The sequence below is a fragment of the Lactuca virosa genome, chromosome 2, assembly GCF_052849685.1.
Source record: "Lactuca virosa cultivar CGN04683 chromosome 2, Lactuca_virosa_CGN04683_v6, whole genome shotgun sequence".
NCBI classification, from domain to species: domain Eukaryota; kingdom Viridiplantae; phylum Streptophyta; class Magnoliopsida; order Asterales; family Asteraceae; genus Lactuca; species Lactuca virosa.
In genome coordinates this window covers 259,285,855-259,310,626 of record NC_136427.1, presented here as the reverse complement: position 1 = coordinate 259,310,626, position 24,772 = coordinate 259,285,855, and the positions used below count along the sequence as shown (strand labels likewise).

Below are 24,772 nucleotides of genomic sequence, written 5' to 3'. Positions count from 1 at the left end.
TCACAAAATTTAAACATAATTTCTTTTCCAAAAACTTTAGTAATAATTCCATCATCTTGAACCATAAAAGGATATAATTTAGTAATAAAAGGTGTTCCTAAAATTAAAGGAGAAGTAAGATTTTTTACTAAAATTAAATGAGTTTTATAACAATAATCTTGATTGTTACAAATATGAACATCGGAAACTTTATAATTTATTTTTAAACTGGTTCCTTCAGCTCCAGTAAGCCTAGAAGAAGTTTTTTCATAAAATTGAGTGGGAAATATACCTTCTTGTATACAGTTCATATCAGCACCACTATCAATTAGAGCAGTAATATCCATTTTAAAATTATCCTTTACTAAAGTTATTTGAGTATTCCATTTTTGAGAAATTTGATCATTTATAATTTTTTCGATAACCTTTTCATCTTTATTATCATTATTTTGTGAATTAATAATATTTTTTCCCTTTTCAAGAGTTATAATTTTGCCTTTAATTTCTTTTATGTCTTGTTTAACTGATTTTAATTCTTCTTGAAGTTCTTGCATGGAAATGGGTTTTGTTTCAGAAAATCGTTCATATATGTCCTTTAAATTAAAAATTTTTGTATTATCTGAAACAGGATTTTCATTCTTATTAAGCATTTGTTTTATTAACAGTTCTTGGATATTTTTATCTTTAATGGAATCTAAATTTTTTAAAAGATCTTTGTCATTGTTTGTAAGGACATTAATTGAATAATTACAATTACATTTTCCAACACATTCGCATGTATCAGAATCTTCCGAACTTGAACTATTTTGCTCTAAAATGTTTAAATCATTTTCTTGAAAATCGGAAAAACTAGAATCAGAATTGGAATCAGAATTTAACATAATTTTTCTAATTTGTTCTTTTAATTCTTCCGAAATATTTAATTCATTAATTTTTGTTTTTGCATAACAATTATTAGCATTATGACCATTACGACCACATTTATGGCAAATAATAATGTCTTTTGATTTTCTTTTAGATTTTTTATTAGATTGTTTATAAGGGTTTTTTGATGTTGAAAATTTATTTTTCTTATAATTCTTATAATTTTCTGTTTTATTATATTTCTTTTTCTTGAAATATTTTGAAGACTTTTTATTATATTTTTTGGTTTTTGAAGTAGACGGACCTGTTAATGGTTGATAACCATATTGTTGACAAAAATTTCCTAATTCATTTTTACTATTAATTCTATCCTTTTTAAGTTTTTCTTTAAATCTAAGGTCAGCACAAATAGCTAATCCTTCTTTATTAATATAATTAATTAAATCTCCATAAGTTAGGTTTTGATAAGGAATTGTATTATTAAAATTTTCTCTTAATTTTTGTCTAATTCTTTCGGCAAAAAGTTTTGGAAGTCCAGCAATAAAACGTTCTTTCCAATAAGATTCTTTACAATCAGGTCTTGAAAAAACTTTAACGGGATAATTATCTTTGTACCATCTGAAATCAGTTAATTTTCTACAATGTAAGTTCATTAGAATTTCAGAAGTTCTTTCTTGAAAAGTAGTAGGATCTCCTACAAAGTTTTTGATTATAGCAAAAATTAAAGTATTAACCATATCATCTTCTTGAGTTTGAATAGGTAAATTATTTTCTTGTTTTATAACGGTTTTCTTGGCAGTCATTATAAAATTCTTTTCTTCTGGTGTAATATAGAAATCCCACCAACCTTTAAGAGTACCAGTAAACCCAGAAATAATAATATTAACAATTTGAAGTTGAGTATTATTGTGAGACTTGTAAGCATTAGCTGCCATGGTCATTTCTTGAACAATATTAAGAATTTGATGTTCAGAGTTACCATCGATATTCCATTCGTAAACAGAGGTACCATCGTAAGCTGAACGATCATATTGAAAAGCTCTTTCTTCAATTTGAACATCAGGAAGAGAAGGTCTATTCCAATAATTTTTAATAGTTGGTTTTGGATTATTACCAAAAGAATTAATCTTATTTAATCTTGAAAAATCATTTGTAAGCTGATTTATATCATCATTATCATTTATGAATTGTTGAGTAAGATTGTCTAAATTTAATTCACTTTCATTATTACTTTCGTCAGATTCGTCAAAAGAGTCATTATTTGTTTTTAACATATTTATAGATACGTTTTTTGAAATACGAAAATTAGTAAGTCTTTTTTCTAATTCATCAATTAAATCTTTATTTCCAAGATTAAAATTTCCATTTATTTGATGAGGAATAAAGCTGACATTACTAGAGCTTGCTATATTATTATAAAAAAATTTTGTTTCAATTTTATTTTCTTTTGATAACTGTAAATTTATAGTATTTTCTTCAATCCTATTTAGTTGATCTGAAATAGTTAAAAGAGTTTCATTCGAATAATTATTTTGATAAATAATATTTTGAAAACATTTTTCATTTGTTATCTGACTCGGAACTTTAACTAAAGGAGTTGCAATAAAATTATTATCAATAATGATTTCCTTTTTTGGCGGATATTCAGAAATAATTTCTTGATTAGTAATAACATCCTTGTATGTTTTTGAAGAAACAGGAAAAACAGTTTGCATTTTAAAAGGATAATCTATATTATGTTTAGGAACATAAATCAATTCGAACCATTGAAAAAACGGAGAGTGAATTTGATTTGATAAAACATAATCTTCCCAAAGACCAAAATGTAAAAATCTTATATAATATGAAAAGTTTTCTTCATGCCAAATTCTTTTTGTATTATTATAATCTTTATAATATTCTTCTTCTTTTAAATAATCAAAATTAACATATGAAGGTATTTTAGAAATATCTATATTAATATTCATTTTAACAAGTTGATTGATTTATTCTGAAAGATATATTTTTAATAATACTAAGTTGAGCACTAATAACAATATATTTATTTTTAATCATTTTTGATAAACAATATATTATTTCCTTTTGAATATTATAATTATATGTGTCCTTTTCAATATTAGATAATTTAATTTCTTAATCTTTTAATAGCAGTAACTCTATTTCTGTTTAAAGAATTACAATTTATTTGAACTTTATTACTCATAATTGTTGTCTATAATTTTGAAGTTCATTAATAAAATCAGATTTAGTAGGACTTGGTAAACTTTTATCACTAGTTTGATCTTCTTGATAAAGAGGTTTAGGAATAGAACTAGAATAGTCAACAGTTTTTAAATTTAAAGACTTTGATTTTGAAAACGAAGATTTAGAAGTACCAATTTCAGGAATAGAATTAGTAGAAAATCTAGATGATGAAAAATTTATAGAAGAAAAATTTATATCAACTGAGCCATCATTATGCTCAATTATATTTGAAATTTGTTTTGAAGAATCTAAAGATTTTGGTTCAATAACATTTTGTAAATTCCAATTACATGATTGAGTAATTTCTGACCATTTAAGTCGTTTAGGCATATGAACTTTTGTATGATTAGTATTTGCTTCGTAAATAATTGTTTCATTTCTTGGACTTGACAAACGGGTTTTTGGTTCTAAAGTAGTTGTCATGGTTTTATAACAAACACGATAAATGATTGCTAAAGGTTTAGAGTTATTTTTAAATTCTAAATTCTTTGTTTCAACAGTTAAAACCAAAGTGTCTAAAATATTTTTGTCAAATAATCCTACAGAAAAATTTGGATAACAATTAAAATAAATTGGTCCATTTGCGATATTTGTTTCTGCCATAGCTAAAATAGAATTTTGAAAATCTGTATGTCTTTTATCTCTTAATATTAAGAGAACAGGAGCATCGACACCAATTCTAAAAAGAGGTTTGATAGCAATTTGAACAAGACCTAAATGAAGAAATTTATATTTTTGTCTATGTTCAAAAATAGATCTTGATGATAACAAATTTATATTTTGTTGGTCTTGACCAATAGATAGGGTTTGTTCAGTCATTTTAATTGAGTAACTTTGAAAATAATCAAAAGTCCATATTCTATAAATTGTATTTATATTTGTTTTAGGTATAGTCCAATCATTTAAATTTTGTTCTATATTATCAATAGTTTCTTCAATAGAGTTTATATGGTTATCATCATAATCTTGTTCTTTATTCATGATATTTTTACCAGTATCATATTTTTTAGATAATATGCGTGAAAATCTACTCATATTTGATTAATTTTAGTTTAAAGATTTTATAAGAAAACTTACTTGTTCTATTTAGGATGAACAGAGAGGGCATCGGCCCAACGATGATTGTGGTCCGGCTCCGCGACTTACCATACTTGCACGTCTTACGCTAATCCAACCAATCACTGGTCTGGTCTCTGTATCATTCTTAACAAAACTCATAATTTTCTTAAAATTCTTCAAACAAAAATTAACCAAATAACAAACAGAAATATCATACATAACTATCAAAAATAGAACCAGCTCTGATACCATTAGTTGCGGAACAAATTAACAAAAATTAACCAAATAACAAACAGAAATATCATACATAACTATCAAAAATAGAACCAGCTCTGATACCATTAGTTGCGGAACAAATTAACAAGTAGTTTCAGATATTTTTTGATGATAAAAATCATACATTAGTTTATAAAACTGTTTTCTATCTTTGCTTATAAACTTATGATTACTGATTAGAACTTGTAAAGCTTTTAATTGATTACAATAATAATGACGATTAGCTTGTATCTTTGAATCAGACATGATGAATAATAAAAGAATAAAAGTTATCTAAATATTTCAAGCATGAATTTGATTAACTTGATTATTATTAAATGCGAGTATTATTTTAACAAAAATTTCAAACTTTGTAGAATTAATAGTTAGAATAACTCGAAATGAGATTGCCATAGAGATAATACAACAATTGAATAAAATTCTTTATATATTACCTTCTTTTAAATTACAATCAGAGCATCCGTCTGGAGCAAGTATGATTTGAAAATCTAAAGATTTTGAACATCTAGAAGTAGATAGGAGAACACTTTTCTTAGACATGAACTAAACATTAGAGAGAAATTTAATGAGAGAAATTTTTAGAGAACCTAGAGATGATTCTAATTAAAACATATCTCCTCAATATATAGGAGTCTTGGAGTCTTGAAATATCTTGAAACGGGAAACCGAAGGATTACCGGATCAATCTTGAGAATTATTGAATCAACTTGCCTTTGTCGGAGTGTAGATGTGGCAGACAAAACTGTAAAGCTTTTGACAAATTGGCATCATATTTTGTCATTTTTTGATAATGGAAAATCTTCTTTTGCGATAATGGAGCATCTTCTTTCATCTTTGTAAAAGTTGTTTGTTTACTTGTAATGATTTAACATCTTATCTCTGCAGAGGATTTGATAATATTTTTGATAATAGATGTACTCACACAGTGTATAAATTTGATAACAGTTGAATAAATACTAACACAATTTGATAACACGTAGTACTACCCCCCCTTGAATAACAAACACTTTTGCAAAATACCTAAAAAGGTATGACACCAAGGGTGGAGGGTGAAATACGAAATGAAAGAATACCTTACATTGAAGGTATAACACCAAAATTAAAAATTTAATTAATCTGCAAATGGATCATCAAAAGGATCTTGAGCATCTTGAAAATTATTTTTGACAGATGTGGGAGAATTTTCTGAATTAGTTGGAGAATTGCGAATTTCTTGAAGTAATTGTTGTAGATCTTCAGGGGAAGAATTTGCAGCGGCACGAATTTTGCTAATAAGATTAGCATCTGGAGAAGATAGACTCTTGATAAGATTCGCTTCAATTTCTGGCTTTTGATTATACATTGATTGATAATGATTGAAAACAGCCTGCTCGTTTGCTTGAGAAATTGTGACTTTATCCCACCATTTTAGACGAAATTGTCTATTGAGCCAAGGGGGATTTAAGTCTGTTGCTTCTTGATAAGAGAATGTCCAGGACATGATCCATGGAACTTTGAATAACATGGTGAACTGTAACAAATATTCAAATTCTGGGATTTGTTGAATAAATAGTTCTTTGAATTTAGAAAATCCTTTGAGAATTTCAGTGGGTAAACAAATAGGAACAAGTCCCATATAACGATACCAATTGACAAACCATCTGGGGTATTCACAGTTGAAATTTTTATCAAAGAAAATGAACCATGAATGAGAATAGTTTCGAAGAAAAAATGCTTTAGTCCAAGCTTCTTGGTAATCATAATATGAATATCTTGGATAAGCAGGGAATTGATAAAGGGGTTTTTCGAAGGAAAGATTGGATGACCAATTTTCTGGAGAAATGATTTTAAGAATTCGGGCTTTGCTAAAATCAATAGATCCTTCCTTATTATTAGAACGGTGATCAATCTGAACAGATCCAGATTCTTGTAGAATGGTTTGATAATATTCTCGAGATTTGTAAGAGTTTTCATGAAAGGTTTTTCCTCGACCAAAGAGGTGTTCAGTAAGAACATGAAAACCTTGATTAAGCTTAAGAATTTGAGAATCTTCAAGTATTTGGATTTTCAAGAGATTTGGATTGAGAACATAAGGGGCTTTATTTGTAGGTTTAGGATTTGTTGAAATTTGTGTTTCAGAAGGAATAGGTTTTGAAAAAGGGCTAATTGATTGAACTGGAAAAATGTTTGGAGTAGCTAGTTTTGATTGTAGCATGTTTGAATAAAGTTGAGAATTTTTTGCAATTGGAGTTAATGGGGAAAAACGATTTTGACTTGAGAAAGGAACAAGCTTTTGATTAACTGGTTTCTTGTCTTCAATCTTGGAGGAAGACGATGAACTCATTTTCCCTGCAAAAATTCACGAGAAAGAAAATCTGGTAATGAATTGCTTTCTCCTTTTATAAATTCAATATCGAAATCAAAATTGCCCAACAATGCTTGCCATCTAGCAAAAATTTGTTTAGAAATAATATTTTTAACATCTTTTTCTAAAATTGATTTTGCAGATTGACAATCAATTCTTAATAAAAACTTTTTCATAAATAAATCATCTTCAAATTTAGTAATACATAAAACAATACTTAAAATCTCCTTTTTAACAGTTGAATAATTCTTTTGAGTATTATTCCAAGCACCTGAATAAAAACGAACCAATTGTTCTTCAGAGGAATTTGATAATTTTTGTTTTAAAATACCTCCAAATCCAATATCACTAGCATCAGTTTCGACTATGATATTAGCATGAGGATGTGGTAAATTTAAACAAGGTAAAGAAGGAATTTTTTGTTTTATAAGTTTAACAATATTAGTATGTTCTTGAGTCCAAGGTTCTGGATTATTTTTTAATCTATTATAAAGAGGTTTGCAAAGAGTTCCTAAATCTTTGAAAAAATCATGAATATAATTTAAACATCCTAGAAACCGTTGAAGTTGTTTTTTATCTATAATTTCATCAGGAAATTTATTAGAAAATTCTAAACTTCTTATAATAGGTTTAATAGTATTATTAACAATGTTATGTCCTAAAAATCTAATTTCATTTTGAAATAAATGCATTTTCTTAGCTGAAACAGCTAAGCCATTTTTATAAATTAAATCATAAAACTGATTTAAATGTTTGAAATGTTGATCAATAGATTTTGAAAAAATAAGAACATCATCAATATAAACAATTGAAAAACTATTTATAGGAATGATAATATCATTCATAACGTTTTGAAATTCAGAAGGAGCATTCTTTAAACCAAAGGGCATAACGTTCCACTCATAATGTCCAAAAGGAACATTAAAACCTGTTTTGTATTTATCTTCTTCATGAATTTGAATTTGCCAAAAACCAGATTTCATATCGAATTTTGAAAATATTTTTGAATCATAAAGTTTTTTCAATAAATCTCTTTTATTAGGAATAGGATATCTAATCCAATCTAAAACTTTATTTAAAGGTTTATAATTGATAACTAATCTTGGTGATCCTCTTTCTAATTCAGCAGCATTCATAACATAGAAAGCTGAACAAGACCAAGGAGATTTAGAAGGTCTAATTAATTTTTTGTCCAATAAATCTTGAATTTCTTTTTTACAATGAGATTCTAATTCATTATTCATATGAATAGCTCTTGATTTTGAAGGAATATCTTTTTCATTAAAAGTTTTAATATAAGGTAATTTGACAATATGTTGTTTTCTGTTCCAAAAGGCGTTTGGAATATTTGAGCAAACATTATTTTCAAACTTTTGTTTTAAAGCTATAATTTTGTCTTGAATATACTTATCTTGTAATTGATTATGTATACGAAAATCATTAATTTCATTGATAAGGTAATTTGCTTGTTTTGTTTTATAATTAAGAATATTAATAGTTGAATAAGACGGAGGTTCACAAAATTTAAACATAATTTCTTTTCCAAAAACTTTAGTAATAATTCCATCATCTTGAACCATAAAAGGATATAATTTAGTAATAAAAGGTGTTCCTAAAATTAAAGGAGAAGTAAGATTTTTTACTAAAATTAAATGAGTTTTATAACAATAATCTTGATTGTTACAAATATGAAAATCGGAAACTTTATAATTTATTTTTAAACTGGTTCCTTCAGCTCCAGTAAGCCTAGAAGAAGTTTTTTTCATAAAATTGAGTGGGAAATATACCTTCTTGTGGTGCTGATATGAACTGGTTCCTTCAGCTCCAGTAAGCCTAGGAACACCTTTTATTACTGCTCTAATTGATAGTGGTGCTGATATGAACTGTATACAAGAAGGTATATTTCCCACTCAATTTTATGAAAAAACTTCTTCTAGGCTTACTGGAGCTGAAGGAACCAGTTTAAAAATAAATTATAAAGTTTCCGATGTTCATATTTGTAACAATCAAGATTATTGTTATAAAACTCATTTAATTTTAGTAAAAAATCTTGTGGTGCTGAAGGAACCAGTTCATATCAGCACCACAAGAAGGTATATTTCCCACTCAATTTTATGAAAAAAACTTCTTCTAGGCTTACTGGAGCTGAAGGAACCAGTTTAAAAATAAATTATAAAGTTTCCTATGTTCATATTTGTAACAATCAAGATTATTGTTATAAAACTCATTTAATTTTAGTAAAAAATCTTACTTCTCCTTTAATTTTAGGAACACCTTTTATTACTAAATTATATCATTTTATGATTCAAGATGATGGAATTATTACTAAAGTTTTTGGAAAAGAAATTATGTTTAAATTTTGTGAACCTCCGTCTTATTCAACTATTAATATTCTTAATTATAAAACAAAACAAGCAAATTACCTTATCAATGAAATTAATGATTTTCGTATACATAATCAATTACAAGATAAGTATATTCAAGACAAAATTATAGCTTTAAAACAAAAGTTTGAAAATAATGTTTGCTCAAATATTCCAAACGCCTTTTGGAACAGAAAACAACATATTGTCAAATTACCTTATATTAAAACTTTTAATGAAAAAGATATTCCTTCAAAATCAAGAGCTATTCATATGAATAATGAATTAGAATCTCATTGTAAAAAAGAAATTCAAGATTTATTGGACAAAAAATTAATTAGACCTTCTAAATCTCCTTGGTCTTGTTCAGCTTTCTATGTTATGAATGCTGCTGAATTAGAAAGAGGATCACCAAGATTAGTTATCAATTATAAACCTTTAAATAAAGTTTTAGATTGGATTAGATATCCTATTCCTAATAAAAGAGATTTATTGAAAAAACTTTATGATTCAAAAATATTTTCAAAATTCGATATGAAATCTGGTTTTTGGCAAATTCAAATTCATGAAGAAGATAAATACAAAACAGGTTTTAATGTTCCTTTTGGACATTATGAGTGGAACGTTATGCCCTTTGGTTTAAAGAATGCTCCTTCTGAATTTCAAAACGTTATGAATGATATTATCATTCCTATAAATAGTTTTTCAATTGTTTATATTGATGATGTTCTTATTTTTTCAAAATCTATTGATCAACATTTCAAACATTTAAATCAGTTTTATGATTTAATTTATAAAAATGGCTTAGCTGTTTCAGCTAAGAAAATGCATTTATTTCAAAATGAAATTAGATTTTTAGGACATAACATTGTTAATAATACTATTAAACCTATTATAAGAAGTTTAGAATTTTCTAATAAATTTCCTGATGAAATTATAGATAAAAAACAACTTCAACGGTTTCTAGGATGTTTAAATTATATTCATGATTTTTTCAAAGATTTAGGAACTCTTTGCAAACCTCTTTATAATAGATTAAAAAATAATCCAGAACCTTGGACTCAAGAACATACTAATATTGTTAAACTTATAAAACAAAAAATTCCTTCTTTACCTTGTTTAAATTTACCACATCCTCATGCTAATATCATAGTCGAAACTGATGCTAGTGATATTGGATTTGGAGGTATTTTAAAACAAAAATTATCAAATTCCTCTGAAGAACAATTGGTTCGTTTTTATTCAGGTGCTTGGAATAATACTCAAAAGAATTATTCAACTGTTAAAAAGGAGATTTTAAGTATTGTTTTATGTATTACTAAATTTGAAGATGATTTATTTATGAAAAAGTTTTTATTAAGAATTGATTGTCAATCTGCAAAATCAATTTTAGAAAAAGATGTTAAAAATATTATTTCTAAACAAATTTTTGCTAGATGGCAAGCATTGTTGGGCAATTTTGATTTCGATATTGAATTTATAAAAGGAGAAAGCAATTCATTACCAGATTTTCTTTCTCGTGAATTTTTGCAGGGAAAATGAGTTCATCGTCTTCCTCCAAGATTGAAGACAAGAAACCAGTTAATCAAAAGCTTGTTCCTTTCTCAAGTCAAAATCGTTTTTCCCCATTAACTCCAATTGCAAAAAATTCTCAACTTTATTCAAACATGCTACAATCAAAACTAGCTACTCCAAACATTTTTCCAGTTCAATCAATTAGCCCTTTTTCAAAACCTATTCCTTCTGAAACACAAATTTCAACAAATCCTAAACCTACAAATAAAGCCCCTTATGTTCTCAATCCAAATCTCTTGAAAATCCAAATACTTGAAGATTCTCAAATTCTTAAGCTTAATCAAGGTTTTCATGTTCTTACTGAACACCTCTTTGGTCGAGGAAAAACCTTTCATGAAAACTCTTACAAATCTCGAGAATATTATCAAACCATTCTACAAGAATCTGGATCTGTTCAGATTGATCACCGTTCTAATAATAAGGAAGGATCTATTGATTTTAGCAAAGCCCGAATTCTTAAAATCATTTCTCCAGAAAATTGGTCATCCAATCTTTCCTTCGAAAAACCCCTTTATCAATTCCCTGCTTATCCAAGATATTCATATTATGATTACCAAGAAGCTTGGACTAAAGCATTTTTTCTTCGAAACTATTCTCATTCATGGTTCATTTTCTTTGATAAAAATTTCAACTGTGAATACCCCAGATGGTTTGTCAATTGGTATCGTTATATGGGACTTGTTCCTATTTGTTTACCCACTGAAATTCTCAAAGGATTTTCTAAATTCAAAGAACTATTTATTCAACAAATCCCAGAATTTGAATATTTGTTACAGTTCACCATGTTATTCAAAGTTCCATGGATCATGTCCTGGACATTCTCTTATCAAGAAGCAACAGACTTAAATCCCCATTGGCTCAATAGACAATTTCGTCTAAAATGGTGGGATAAAGTCACAATTTCTCAAGCAAACGAGCAGGCTGTTTTCAATCATTATCAATCAATGTATAATCAAAAGCCAGAAATTGAAGCGAATCTTATCAAGAGTCTATCTTCTCCAGATGCTAATCTTATTAGCAAAATTCGTGCCGCTGCAAATTCTTCCCCTGAAGATCTACAACAATTACTTCAAGAAATTCGCAATTCTCCAACTAATTCAGAAAATTCTCCCACATCTGTCAAAAATAATTTTCAAGATGCTCAAGATCCTTTTGATGATCCATTTGCAGATTAATTAAATTTTTAATTTTGGTGTTATACCTTCAATGTAAGGTATTCTTTCATTTCGTATTTCACCCTCCACCCTTGGTGTCATACCTTTTTAGGTATTTTGCAAAAGTGTTTGTTATTCAAGGGGGGTAGTACTACGTGTTATCAAATTGTGTTAGTATTTATTCAACTGTTATCAAATTTATACACTGTGTGAGTACATCTATTATCAAATCCTCTGCAGAGATAAGATGTTAAATTATTACAAGAAAACAAACAACTTTTACAAAGATGAAAGAAGATGCTCCATTATCGCAAAAGAAGATTTTCCATTATAAAAAAATGACAAAATACGATGCCAATTTGTCAAAAGCTTTACAGTTTTGTCTGCCACATCTACACTCCGACAAAGGCAAGTTGATTCAATAATTCTCAAGATTGATCCGGTAATCCTTCGGTTTCCCGTTTCAAGATATTTCAAGACTCCAAGACTCCTATATATTGAGGAGATATGTTTTAATTAGAATCATCTCTAGGTTCTCTAAAAATTTCTCTCATTAAATTTCTCTCTAATGTTTAGTTCATGTCTAAGAAAAGTGTTCTCCTATCTACTTCTAGATGTTCAAAATCTTTAGATTTTCAAATCATACTTGCTCCAGACGGATGCTCTGATTGTAATTTAAAAGAAGGTAATATATAAAGAATTTTATGACTTTTTTATTATTATCCATGTTATTTTAAAATATGTCAATAGATTTTATTTAAAATATGGAAGTAAATACTCACTTATTCATCATTTCGATCATATTTATTTCCTAATTTTACTGTAAACATGTTTAATATTTATACTTTCATATTTAACTTTTTTTTATTCAATCCATGTAATATAGATTTCTTTCAACTAATTATAAAATGTAAGAATTGTAAAAACAATTTCTCACAACACAATTCGCTATGTAATGCCAAAATCGTACAATTTCAAGTTTTAGCATAAAAAAGATGTACATCTATAATTGATTTGTCATAAAAGCGTAGGAATGTATAAAGTGATTGTGAGATTTACTAAAAATAAAATCTATCTTTTCTGCTTTAAAATATCCCAATTTCACATCTTCTAGTAGAAACATTCAATGCTAGCATGGTGGCAACCAAAGTTTTATGGTGTTTATTGCTTTTAGAAGAAACCTCCTTTTCTTGTTGAGCATTAACTAAGTTCATAAGTTGAAGATAATTACAACCAATGTCATCATAACATATAGAAAACTAAGTGTAAAATATATATATATATATATATATATATATATATATATATATATATATATATATTTATATATATTCAAATGTTTCTATTATTTATTATGTGCATGTAAACTGATTGTGGATCAATCATTTTAATTATTTAAATAAAGTAATTAATACACAATCAGTCAACATGCACAATCAGTCTGCCACTGGGGTGCAGCAAGGTGACCCATTGGGCCCTTTTCTTTTTGCCCTCGTTTTGCACCCGCTTGTGCACAAGATTGGAGACAATTGTAAGCTCCTTCTCCATGCTTGGTATCTAGATGATGGGACTGTCATTGGGGATTCAGAGGAGGTGCCTAGAGTGTTGAACATAATTCGGTTGCATGGTCCAGGTTTGGGTCTTGAGTTGAACATCAACAAAACGGAGATTTTTTGGCCCTCCTGTGATGGTAGGAAGCTTCGTGCCGATTTATTCCCAACAGATATAGGGAGACCTTCTTTGGGGGTGAAGCTCATTGGGGGGCTATTAGCAGAGACGCAAGGTTTATTAGCGGGCTGGCCATGAAGAGAGCGGTCAATGTTGTTGATTTGATGGGCCTTCTTCCACAACTATGTGACCCGCAGAGTGAGCTCCTTTTGCTTCGATCATGTATGGGAATTGCAAAACTTTTCTTTGGTTTAAGGACATGTCAGCCGGTACACATAGAAGAGGCAGCGTTATTCTTTGACAAAGGATTGCGCAGGTCTATCGAGGATATGGTGGTATATGGAGGCCCCTTATTTGGAGACATTCAGTGGTGCTTGGCTTCCTTACCTATTCGTTTCGGTGGTTTGGGTTTGTACTCGGCCTACGAGGTTTCCTCCTACGCATTTGTAGCCTCGAGGGCCCAATCTTGGGCATTACAAGACCACATCTTACGTGACAGTGGCGTATGTGGTATGGACTCGGATTACCTATGTGCTATGACTCGTCTTTGCGATACGATTCCGGGATTTGACTGTAGTGGTTTCACTAATAAGGACATCGCCCCCCCTAAATCCCAAAAAGCTTTGGCGTGTGCGCTTTTTAGCAAAGTCGTCTAAGATATGGAAGTCGACTTCGACATGACTGTCAGACAGAAAGCAGTCTTTGAGTGTCTGCGGGCGCCTCATGCTCAGGATTTTCTGCTAACTATCCCTATTGATGGTCTTGGCCAGCATATGTCTCCTGTAGAGTACCGAACTATCCTTCGTTACCGCCTCATGATTCTCATATTCCCAATTGACGAGATATGCCCAGTTTGTCGCAAGGCATGTTTGGATACCTTTGGGGAACACGCGGTTCATTATAGAGAGCTCCCTGGTTTCAAGTATAGACATGATGTGGTTCGGGATGTTCTCTTTGATGCTTGTCGGCGTGCTGATATTTCTGTGAAGAAAGAAGCACCAATGAACTTTTTGACGGACCCGCAGGATGGAAGGTCCACACTTAGACCGGGTGACATTTTGGTTTTTGGATGGATAGGAGGGAAGCATGCGTGCATGGATCTTACTGGGGTCTCTCCTCTCGTTGGTTTGGGGAGCGGGGGTTTCACAGCTGGGCATGCCGCTTTGAAAGTCGCTGCGTGCAAAGTGGTAAAGCATGAGAATGCATGTATAGAAAATCAACATGTGTTTGTTCTTTTTGCATTCGATACATTTGGTTTTCTCGCACCAGAGGCAGTGGAGCTCCTCAATAGAGTCCAACGGGTCATGCATTCTAATGTCATATCTCCTAGATCCACAAATGTTGTTTTCAAAAGAATTGGTTTTGCCATCCAGAAAGGGCTAGCGGCGCAGCTTGTTGCCCGTTTGCCTTCAATCGATATGTATTGAACTATAATTATCGAAGTGAAATTAAGATTCATATATATATATATATATATATATATATATATATATATATATATCATAAAAAGGTAACATGTGTGAATCGTCAATATTATATGTGTTCATTAAATATAGCCAAGAACGAAAAGGAGATATTATGAGCAAAAGCTCTAACAGTCCTTGACCTGTACATATTATTACTAAGGCTCTATTCATCATTTGAGAATTTTTAGATGATATTCAAGTAAATTTTGTTTGGATGAAATATAAAGAGGATTATACTTGTTTCCTTAATAAAAGTTTTCTTGAATGTTTCCCTAACAAAATTAGTAACACCACCTAACGAACACATATTCTTAAACAGAAAAGTTCTACTCTCTTAGAGAGTTAACAGAACAATAACAAGGAAAATAAATGCATTTCTTGGTTTCTATTGAGAAGTTAAGGAAGAATATGGTGTTGTACTAGGTGAATTCTTGTGTCAAAGTATTTATAGTGCCTACATTGTTAGTTAGGAAGTAAAGCACGGATTATTTATAGTTTAGACTTTATCAAAGTTGATATGTCTATATATAATTGAAAAAATTAAATGTTTTCTCTAAAATTCTCTAAAAATGGTAAATTGCATCAATTGAGCATGCCACGATGAATGTGTGCCATGACCTATCACGTGGGTAGTCACCACTCAATCGCAGAATACTAACAATTATTTAAACGTCTCAAACTTTGAACTCTAGACCTACTGTGTGAAATTTAACACAATCACCACTAAGCTCAATCGCAATGACTAACTTATCTAAAATGAATCTCCCTCGTAACATAGGAGCATTAAATCACCATATCCTTGTATTAGAACATTAGAATTCACTTATGAATTCTTACATTTATACTATATGGATAAATATACCGAACAACAATATTTAATGAATGTTCAAATGAATATCCTTTTCTGAAGGAATTTATTTGTAATAATAATTTTAGAAACATGTTTACATAAATGAATGTAAAACCCAATGGAATTAATAACAATTCGTAAAAACAACATTTGTGGTGAATAAAGGCGTGAAATCTAATTTGGATTTGGATGGTTGACTTAGGGCCTGTTTGATACGCGTCTGACCGAGTCGGGTCAGACGTTTTTTGCTGACTCGGTCAGCTAAATCTGTTTAATAATCAATTTTGGCCATCTGACTCAGAAAGAAAGCTCTGGCTCGGTAAGAAGAAATCCAATGACTGACTGAGAAAGGAGGAAGCTTACCAATTGTGCCCTTCCCTACGTTCTTCTTTCACGCCTCTGCGCCCCTTCCCTCCACCGATCGACTCCTGTTCCTCTTCTTATCAGGTACGTCTTTATCTCTTCCATCGCCTCCATTCTTCTTCTTTAATCGATTCATAAAACCAATTTCATGAAATCGATTTTGAAATTGATCCATGAATTCTTGAAACCGCTTCATGAAACCATCTCGTTCATGAAAATCGTTTTTTAAATTGATTAATAAAACCGATTCATGAAACCATCTCCTCCAATCGCAGGTTCTCCTTTCTGTTCTGTGATTGATTCATGAATTAATTTTAGAACAAATTACTGAAATCATCCTTGTGGTTTGGGTAAAATTGCACGTTGGGTCCCTAACTTTTTTTTTTGCACTCGGACCATCCCTATTGATTATATATGTTGCACGTTCAGTCCCTATCACACCTGAAATGACTAAGATACCCTTTCTTTTATTTTTTATTTGTTTTTCTATTTTTCTATAACTGATTTTAAATTCTTATTAATATTATCTTATTTATCTTATTAACAAAAAGGTTTAACAAAAAATATTTATGGGCCCACATCTCAAACCCACGGACACTATCACTTATCTTGCTTCTTGTTGCCCCAAATCAGCCACTGTTGGGTGGAGACAGATGACAACCCCGATATCCTTTTTCACGGAAACCCAAAAATCGAACCAGAAGAAGAATGTGAAAGTATGTTTCCCCTGGTTCATCAACAGACAGTCGAGAAAGAAGACAATCGAGAGATAGAGCGTAAGTGTTCTGTTCTTTTACCAATTTGGGAGGGGAATGAGATAATCGCCCCCATCTGATCCATCGAGAGGCCTGACCATCGATTGCATCTGCTCCCTCCTCGCTCCTCCTTCTTCACCATCGTTCCTCTCGTTTCCCTACGCCGGTGACCTCACCCATCTACGTCGCCATCCACCGGAACTAACACTACCGCAACCAACCCCCCACACCATTTTCCATTTTTTTCTTTCCTTACAGTTTCACGTCTCTATATACACTTTATGAAATCGATTTCTTCTATCAGTATATGGATTCTCTTTCTTGATAAATGGATTCCAAAAGAGTTGTAGGTTTTGGTTATGATCGGAAAGAAGAGGTGGTTGGAGATTGTGTCCGGCGATTGGAGTTGTTCATCTTCATGTATGGTGGGTGAGGGTGGGAATGATGGTGATGATCGGAAAGAAGAGGTGGTCGGAGATGGTGTCCGACAATTGGAGGTCGTCGGCAATGGTTGCCGGTGATTAAAAAAGTGGGTGGGGGCAAAAATATGGTGGGGTTAACTGGTTATGATGCAAGGGGGGGGGGGGGGTTGTAAAGTGGGCCTAATTATTGTTTTTATTATTAATAAACATACAATCAATAATAATAATAAAGGAAAATACATTAGAAAGGGCAAAAGAGTCTTTTCACCTTGGTCAGGGACGAAGATCGCAACAAACTAAAATGGTAGGGATCGTCCGAGTGCAAAAAAAAAAAAGTTAGGACCAAACACGTAATTTTCGTAAAACCACAGGGACGATTTCAGTAATTTGTTCTTAATTTTATTCACATATATTTCTTTGTACCCTTCTGTTTTGAATGATCTGATTTTTGAAATTGATTGCTATTGGTTCATGAAATTGATTCTTTTTAAACTTCTCTAAAATTTCCGATTTTTTGATGTTATGTTCCTGTTTGATCAAGAAGGTTCCTACCTGCCTCTTGATCAGGAATGTTCTTACAAGCTTTAATTTTACAGCTTTTGTAGAAGATACAACTAGTAATGGTATCATGTGTGATGAGATAATTAGACAGGTGTTCTATAGTTGTGTTTGGAGGATGGAATTGTAGATTCCAGCGAAAGATACTGGCTTTTTGTTGTGGGTGTTGAGGGATTGAATTGAAAGTGGAGAAGAATTGAGATGAAACTGGGATTCCAGTGGCATCAAATAGGGACAGGAGGCTAAAATGGATTGTGTGTTGGAATTGAAGACAACTCCGGAACCGATGATTCCAGAGTATGTTGAGGTGGGGGTTTGTATTTGAAGTGAGAGGTTTTTGTATCTAAATGGTATAAAATGTAGATGAAAAGTATTTTAGCAGGGTAAAATGGTCATGTTTCATTGGACAGTATATTCAGTCGTCAGATGTACAATCAAACAACATGTTTTTTACTCGGTCAAGATTTCTTACCAAAACAGACTTTAGTAAGAAAATATTATTTCCATCACAATTTTGAAGTTATCATATATGAGATAATCAACTCGTGTTTTCATATCCCATATTTGATATCGAGAACTGAAAGGGAAAAAAAAGTGATAACGTCTATTCATGACAAGTTAGAGTGGATAAAATGTCAAAAAAATGTATAATTAAAATTAATAGATAAAATGACAATATAACCATAAAATAGTAATGGTTGTTATATTCGGGGTCAAATACGAAATAAATATTTATTGTGAGATGTCCCCTGTTTTAAGACATTTTTGTAAATTTTTCCTCATTTTTAAATTTTTATTTTTTCGAAAATCTCTCAACTTAACACCCAATTTTTACACTTCGAAACTTTATTTTTCTTTCTGTTCATATACCAGATCAATATTTGCTGTGAAAATAGTCCCCCATTTTAAGACATTTTCTTAAACTTTTCCCATTTGTATATTATCTTCTTTTTCTTTTGAAAATCACTACATTTTACACTTTATTTTTTTATCAGGAAAATTTTTTTACCCCAAAAATTACTATTGAAATGCCCACAACAAAAAGAACTCAAAAAATAATATATTTAATAAAAATTTATGATCTCTGCAATATATGAACAATTGAGTTGTATCTGACAGTGTAGAAAAAACAGTTTTACCGTACAAATGAACTTCAACTAAACCAAAATCATGAACCCCAAACACTTATATTTGTTCCTGCAAATTCTCATAAAAACCAACATCATCAATGTATCGTATTAAAGGCTCACATTAAACAAATTACATAAAAACCTATTCATAATATTAAAGAGCTAAGTCATAAAGAAAACATTACATCATACAAAAGTACACTACAAAATTTAATATCCAAAAATTCAAAAATATAGATCTATATAGTTCTACACTGTAAAAAACATTAAACAAATTATTAATAACAATACGGATATGGATCCGGATACAAGATTTACCAATTATTGTTTAATCCTTAATCCATATTCAAACTCTTGGTCTAATTGTAGCTCTAAGACTCTTCTTCATCACCACTGTGAACTCCAATTTCTCACTGAAATCAACCTTTGTGTCCTCCGGGAAGGACCTCCATTCGAATTCCTGAACCATCCGAGCTATCATCAGATTCACGTGCACCGTCGCCATGTTCAGCCCTGGGCAGATCCTCCGCCCCACCCCAAACGGCAACATCTTAACTCCGGTCACCCCTGTAATGTCTGCATCCTCGCCGCCGGTCAAGAACCTATCTGGGTCGAATTTTTTCGGGTTTTTCCACAGTTTCGGATCTTCTGCTACACCCGGTAGAAATATCTCAACATTTGTTCCGATCGGTATATCATACCCGGCTAACTTTGCAGGCTCGATAACCGAATGGGTTAGAGAAAAATAAGTGGGCGGGTGTTTTCGCAATAACTCCTTTACCACGGCGTTTAGGTAGGGCATGTGCTCGACGTCTTTCTCGTCGACTCTTTTCTCGCCGACGGTGGCTTTGATCTCGTCGTAGAGCTTCGATTGTATGGTAGGGTTTTCGATAAACCTCGCGATGGCCCACTCGATCGCCGTTCCGGTGGTATCGGTGCCTCCGTTGAGGAATTCCGAGCACAAACTGACAATCTCTGGATTCGTTGGAGGATGCTTCCGTCCCTCCACTGTTAAGTCGAACAAAGTATCCAGGTATGAGAACTCTGCCGCCGTTGGATCGGATCCTGGATTTTTCACCGCCGCTCGACGCTGCTCGATGAACGGCACTAACGTCGCAATTTGCTGCTCCCTGACTTCCATTGCTTTCTTCCGCTGCTTCGAGAAAAAAGGTCTCAGTAATGGTAGATAATCGTCGATTCTCGGGTCCAGGGTGATCAAAACCGTCTTCATCATATCGTCCATTTTCTCGATCGTCTTCTCGTCCATCTCCACGCCAAAACACATCGCAAGAAGAATGCGAAACACCGCAAACCGTGCATTTCTCAGCACCCAAACTGCTCCGCCGTTCGCATCCGCCTCCATTTTCAACCGTTCAACAAGCTTATCCATGGCGGTATCCCTCACATGCCTAAACGTACGTAATTTAGCCGCACTAAGCGCGTTCTGGACCATGTTCCGCCGGAGCGACCGCCACACCGGACCGTACAACGCAGCGTTGACAGTAAATTTGTCACAGCTGAAAACCGTCCTGGTGGGATTTTCAGAGGGTCGGGTAGCGAATAATGCACCCTTTTCAATCAACGCCTCATGAACCAAATCTGCACTGGACAAAATAACCATGGTGCGGGACCCCATTTTAAGAGTGAAAATCGGACCGTATCTCGGCAGCAATTCTCTGATATACTGGAAGAAAGGCTTCCCGGAACCGGCCACCTGAAAAAGATTGCCGATGACCGGCCAACCAGGAGGGCCAGGAGGGAGAGTCAATAGCTTGGATTTAGAATTCCTTGTGAACAAAAACATAATCCCAGATACCAACAAAGCTATTGCAGCGAAGATTATATGATAATAAGGAGAGAGAACAGAAGCCTCCATATTGTTGTCGGTGTTGCTGAGAGGAAAATGATGAAATTGGGAAATGATATGAGTAATGAGTATGAGAATGAGTGGAGGTATATAAAAGAGAAAAATGCATGAATTTACAGGTGGAGGTGTAATTAAGAGGATACATTCAAAATCTCCCAACTACATACCAATCAAGTGCCATAATCATGGGAGTAGCCTACTTGGTAGAGGTGAAATCCTTTTAGATAGGAGGTATTGAGTTTAAATTAGGAGATAGACGAATTAAGTTGTTGTTTGTTTTTTTGAGGTAAAATGTCTGTAGTCTGCGGACCATATCTATATATCTCTGCAGCAGAAGAGGTGGACCAAACGTCTGCAGTTTAAAAAAAAACTGTTTGTTTTTTTAACATCTGCAGGCTACTAAAATAAACTAAAATCTAAATAAACTGATTTTTTAAAACTACAAAGTGATTTTTTAATATATTTATAACTTTGTTATAAATAATTAACAAATCTAAATCAACTTTTATGTATTATTGTATAAAAAGTGAAAATAAAAATAGTACAAATTAACGTATATATTTGATAAAAACCAATAATTTTGGTCGCAAAGTTATGCTTAAACATTGTAATTAGGAATCAAAGAATTTGATATATAAATGAATGGAAATCATCCTTGATTTTTTCAATTAAATCAATTAAAAACGTGTCATAAATATTTTTTCTAAGAAATTGACGATACTTTATTAAATAATGTTTTATAAAATTTGCCACAAAAAATATAAGAATATATTATTTTTTTTCATATTTATATAAACAAGTTCAACGACCATTATTGTAATAAACTTTTATTTATAAATTTGTCAAAAATATCATGTTTGTGTCGCCGAACTTTTTTTCTAAGTATTGTAACTTTTTTTTTTCAAATTGTTTATCACTAATAAATTTGGAAAAAATATAAATTCAAAAAAACTAAAAATAATACAGTATATGTGTTTTTTAGGCTAGAAGATGTCTGAAGATGTTAGAAGACTCCGGTCCACATCTGCGCCAAGAAGAGCGCGCACAACATTTTTAGGTCTGCAGTCTTCAAAAAAACAAAAAGTCTGCGAAGGCTAATGTCTGCGCGTGGTCTGCGCTGCACAGACAAAAGAGACCAGGAAGATCTGCGGACAAAAAACAAACACCACCTAACTAATTTGGTGAATTTAACATCTACCCACTAACTCATTAAAAAAACAATCAGGTTTTGGGTAAATTTGCTATTATATATCTAACATAAATTTAATATATATATATATATATATATATATATATATATATATATATATATATATATATATATATATATATATATATAGAAGTAGGTTCTAGTGAAAACACAAGTAATTTGTAAAAATAAAAACAACCTATCAGAATGTGCCACGTGTATATATTTATGACAAATAATTTATATTTAAATACTAATTACATTAATAGGATTAGGGAGTAAACAGTAATTTTACCTTTTATATACGGACTACGGTTACAAAAGAATATAACTGTGACATGTTCCTAGAGTTAACTCACCATTTTTCACCCGCTTGCCCTAGTTTTTTGACCCACGACTTCTGAAATCAAAAGACATCTCGATTTACCATCGGTCTTCAACATCAGTCTTCCATTTCCACCACCGCTCGACCCCTTCGACCAATGCACCGCCTCCAATCATGGCTTCTGAAATCAAACGAAAGCCCTTCATTCACGATGTCTTCAATGCCAATGTCCTCCTCCACCGTCCTTCGCGACTACATTCCAAGCGACCGCCGTTGGACATTGTCATCGTTTACCACCGTTGTTCGCTATCGTCGTTTGTCGGCTACACATGTTCTCTCTATAGGTCCAGTTCTCTTCTATGGTTCTCTTCTTTCTTCGTTCGTTCTTCCTCACTGCTCGGTGCTCTGCACTACAGAGATTTTATCGAATTTTAATTTAAGGTTAGAGAAGGTGGATTTGGGGATTTGGGTATTAGAACTAGGGTTTGGGATGAGGAGGTATCTCCTCGTTGATTTGATTTGAGGTCATAATGAACGATCTTGGATTATGGGTTTTGTTTTTCAGGTTTGAAACAACTTTAATTGACTTACCTTCCCCTCATACCTGGTATTTCTCTAATCTTGTTATGTGCTAGATATAAATTTCTAATCTATTCTAGTGACAAGTCTCAATACAACACTAAAATAGAAAAAAAAAATACTTTTTTAGATGATCCAAAGTAGAATAGGCTTTGTATATATTTTTTGAATCCAGGAACGAATGATTCTTTTGTCCAAATTCACCAACAATTATTTTTGTATGGGTCATGGAGAAGCAAGCATGAAACTACTCAAGGGTATGAATGGTTCTTTTTATCAAATTCCTTTTCATTTGTATCTCAATCTCCTACTCTAAATTCCCCCCACCCCCTCAGTGGAACTTCGACAGCCAAATCTGGCTTTGGTTGTCTTTGATTTACTAATCACAAAATATATCATCAATCCGTTTTTAATAGTCAATATTTTAGTTTTTAATAGTCACAATTCTTGTTTTTGGCAGAATGTATAATATAACTAATTTGTTTAGCCTTTGCAATTATTTTTACAAAATGCTAATCATTATAGGTTTTAATTTGTTTTTAACAGAATTTTTAGCAATAATATATGTTTTAACAGTCATAAGTATTTGATTTACTAATTTACCCTTAGTATATATGTTTCTTATTAGTCACAGCTCACAAGTATTTGTTTTTGGTAAAATTGTTAGCATTAATATGTTTAATATAATATACGATCCTATATTTTAAGATTAATTGATTGTTGGAGTTTGATGAAGAAGTGTTAAAGGCTATTGTGAATTGTTCTAACAGTTTCGATCAACAAACGAAAAGTAAACAGAAGCTTCTATCATGTTTCAACTAAGAGAATATCTATCTACATTTGTTGAAATGATGTTAAAGAGATTTGTTGATTCTAGTTTTAATAAAAGTAATGAAAAACGTGTTTTCATAATTTAATTGAAATCTATCAGATTTGTAAAATTCACATTATGGTCAAACTTGCATCATTTAATTGAAGTCTGTTGGAGTTATATTATTTAGAGCTAAATATTTGGTACATTAGTCCACTTTTCTTTGTGGTATGTGTAATTATTTTATGTTTTTATTTGCAATTTCTTTCATTGAGACTCTATTATGAAATCACTAATAGAGTTATCATAAAGGTAGAAGATGATACATTTGTTATAAATGGAAGGAAATGGTGGGCAAATGGAGCCTATTTTGGTAAATTTTGAAGCATAAAATCAATCGATTGTTTTTCCTCATATGTATTGATAAGTTGTACCTTTCTTTTCTGGACCTTGGTTTATTAATTTATTATTTTTCCCTTAAAGTATTTGACAAAATTTATGACATGTTAATGCAGGTGAAAACCTACTTCAAATTCTTAATTGATAAATAACAATCCATCATTCTTGTAGATATCAACATGTATAGTATTTTTTTATTTTGTGTTAATATTTTCTTTTATGTGTATTTTAGGATGTGTAAAGATGAGCCAACTAAGGTTGTAAGAATGTCGAATAACAAATGTTTCGGCTCAAATCGACATGGCCCAACCAATATTATCAGTTTATTTCTCCATCAATATTAATTTCTTGAAATTGTTTCATTTACAGGTTCGTTGTTGTCAATTTCATATCTCACATTGATAAACTCAAGTGTTGCCTCGTGGAAGCAGTTCAATGAATAGGAAAGGAAGTCAAAGATGAATGTAATTTAAATAAATCAAAATAATGTACTTTGGCCAGTTTGTTTATGCAAAACATGTTATTTAATATT

At 31.4% G+C, this 24,772-nt stretch overlaps 1 protein-coding gene across 1 annotated transcript; it reads right to left on the bottom strand.

The window, feature by feature from the left end:
* Positions 1-19,150: 19,150 nt before the first annotated feature.
* LOC145160897 (cytochrome P450 77A2-like) lies at positions 19,151-21,011 on the bottom strand. Its single transcript, XM_079080272.1, has one exon. The coding sequence runs from the start codon at positions 20,944-20,946 to the stop codon at positions 19,417-19,419; it is 1,530 nt and encodes a 509-aa protein (XP_078936398.1). The 5' UTR covers positions 20,947-21,011; the 3' UTR covers positions 19,151-19,416.
* Between the last annotated feature and the right edge of the window lie 3,761 nt (positions 21,012-24,772).

Coding starts and splice junctions, on each gene's coding strand:
- LOC145160897 (XM_079080272.1), bottom strand. CDS start 20,946: ATGGAGGCTTCTGTTCTCTCTCCTTATTATCATATAATCTTCGCTGCA.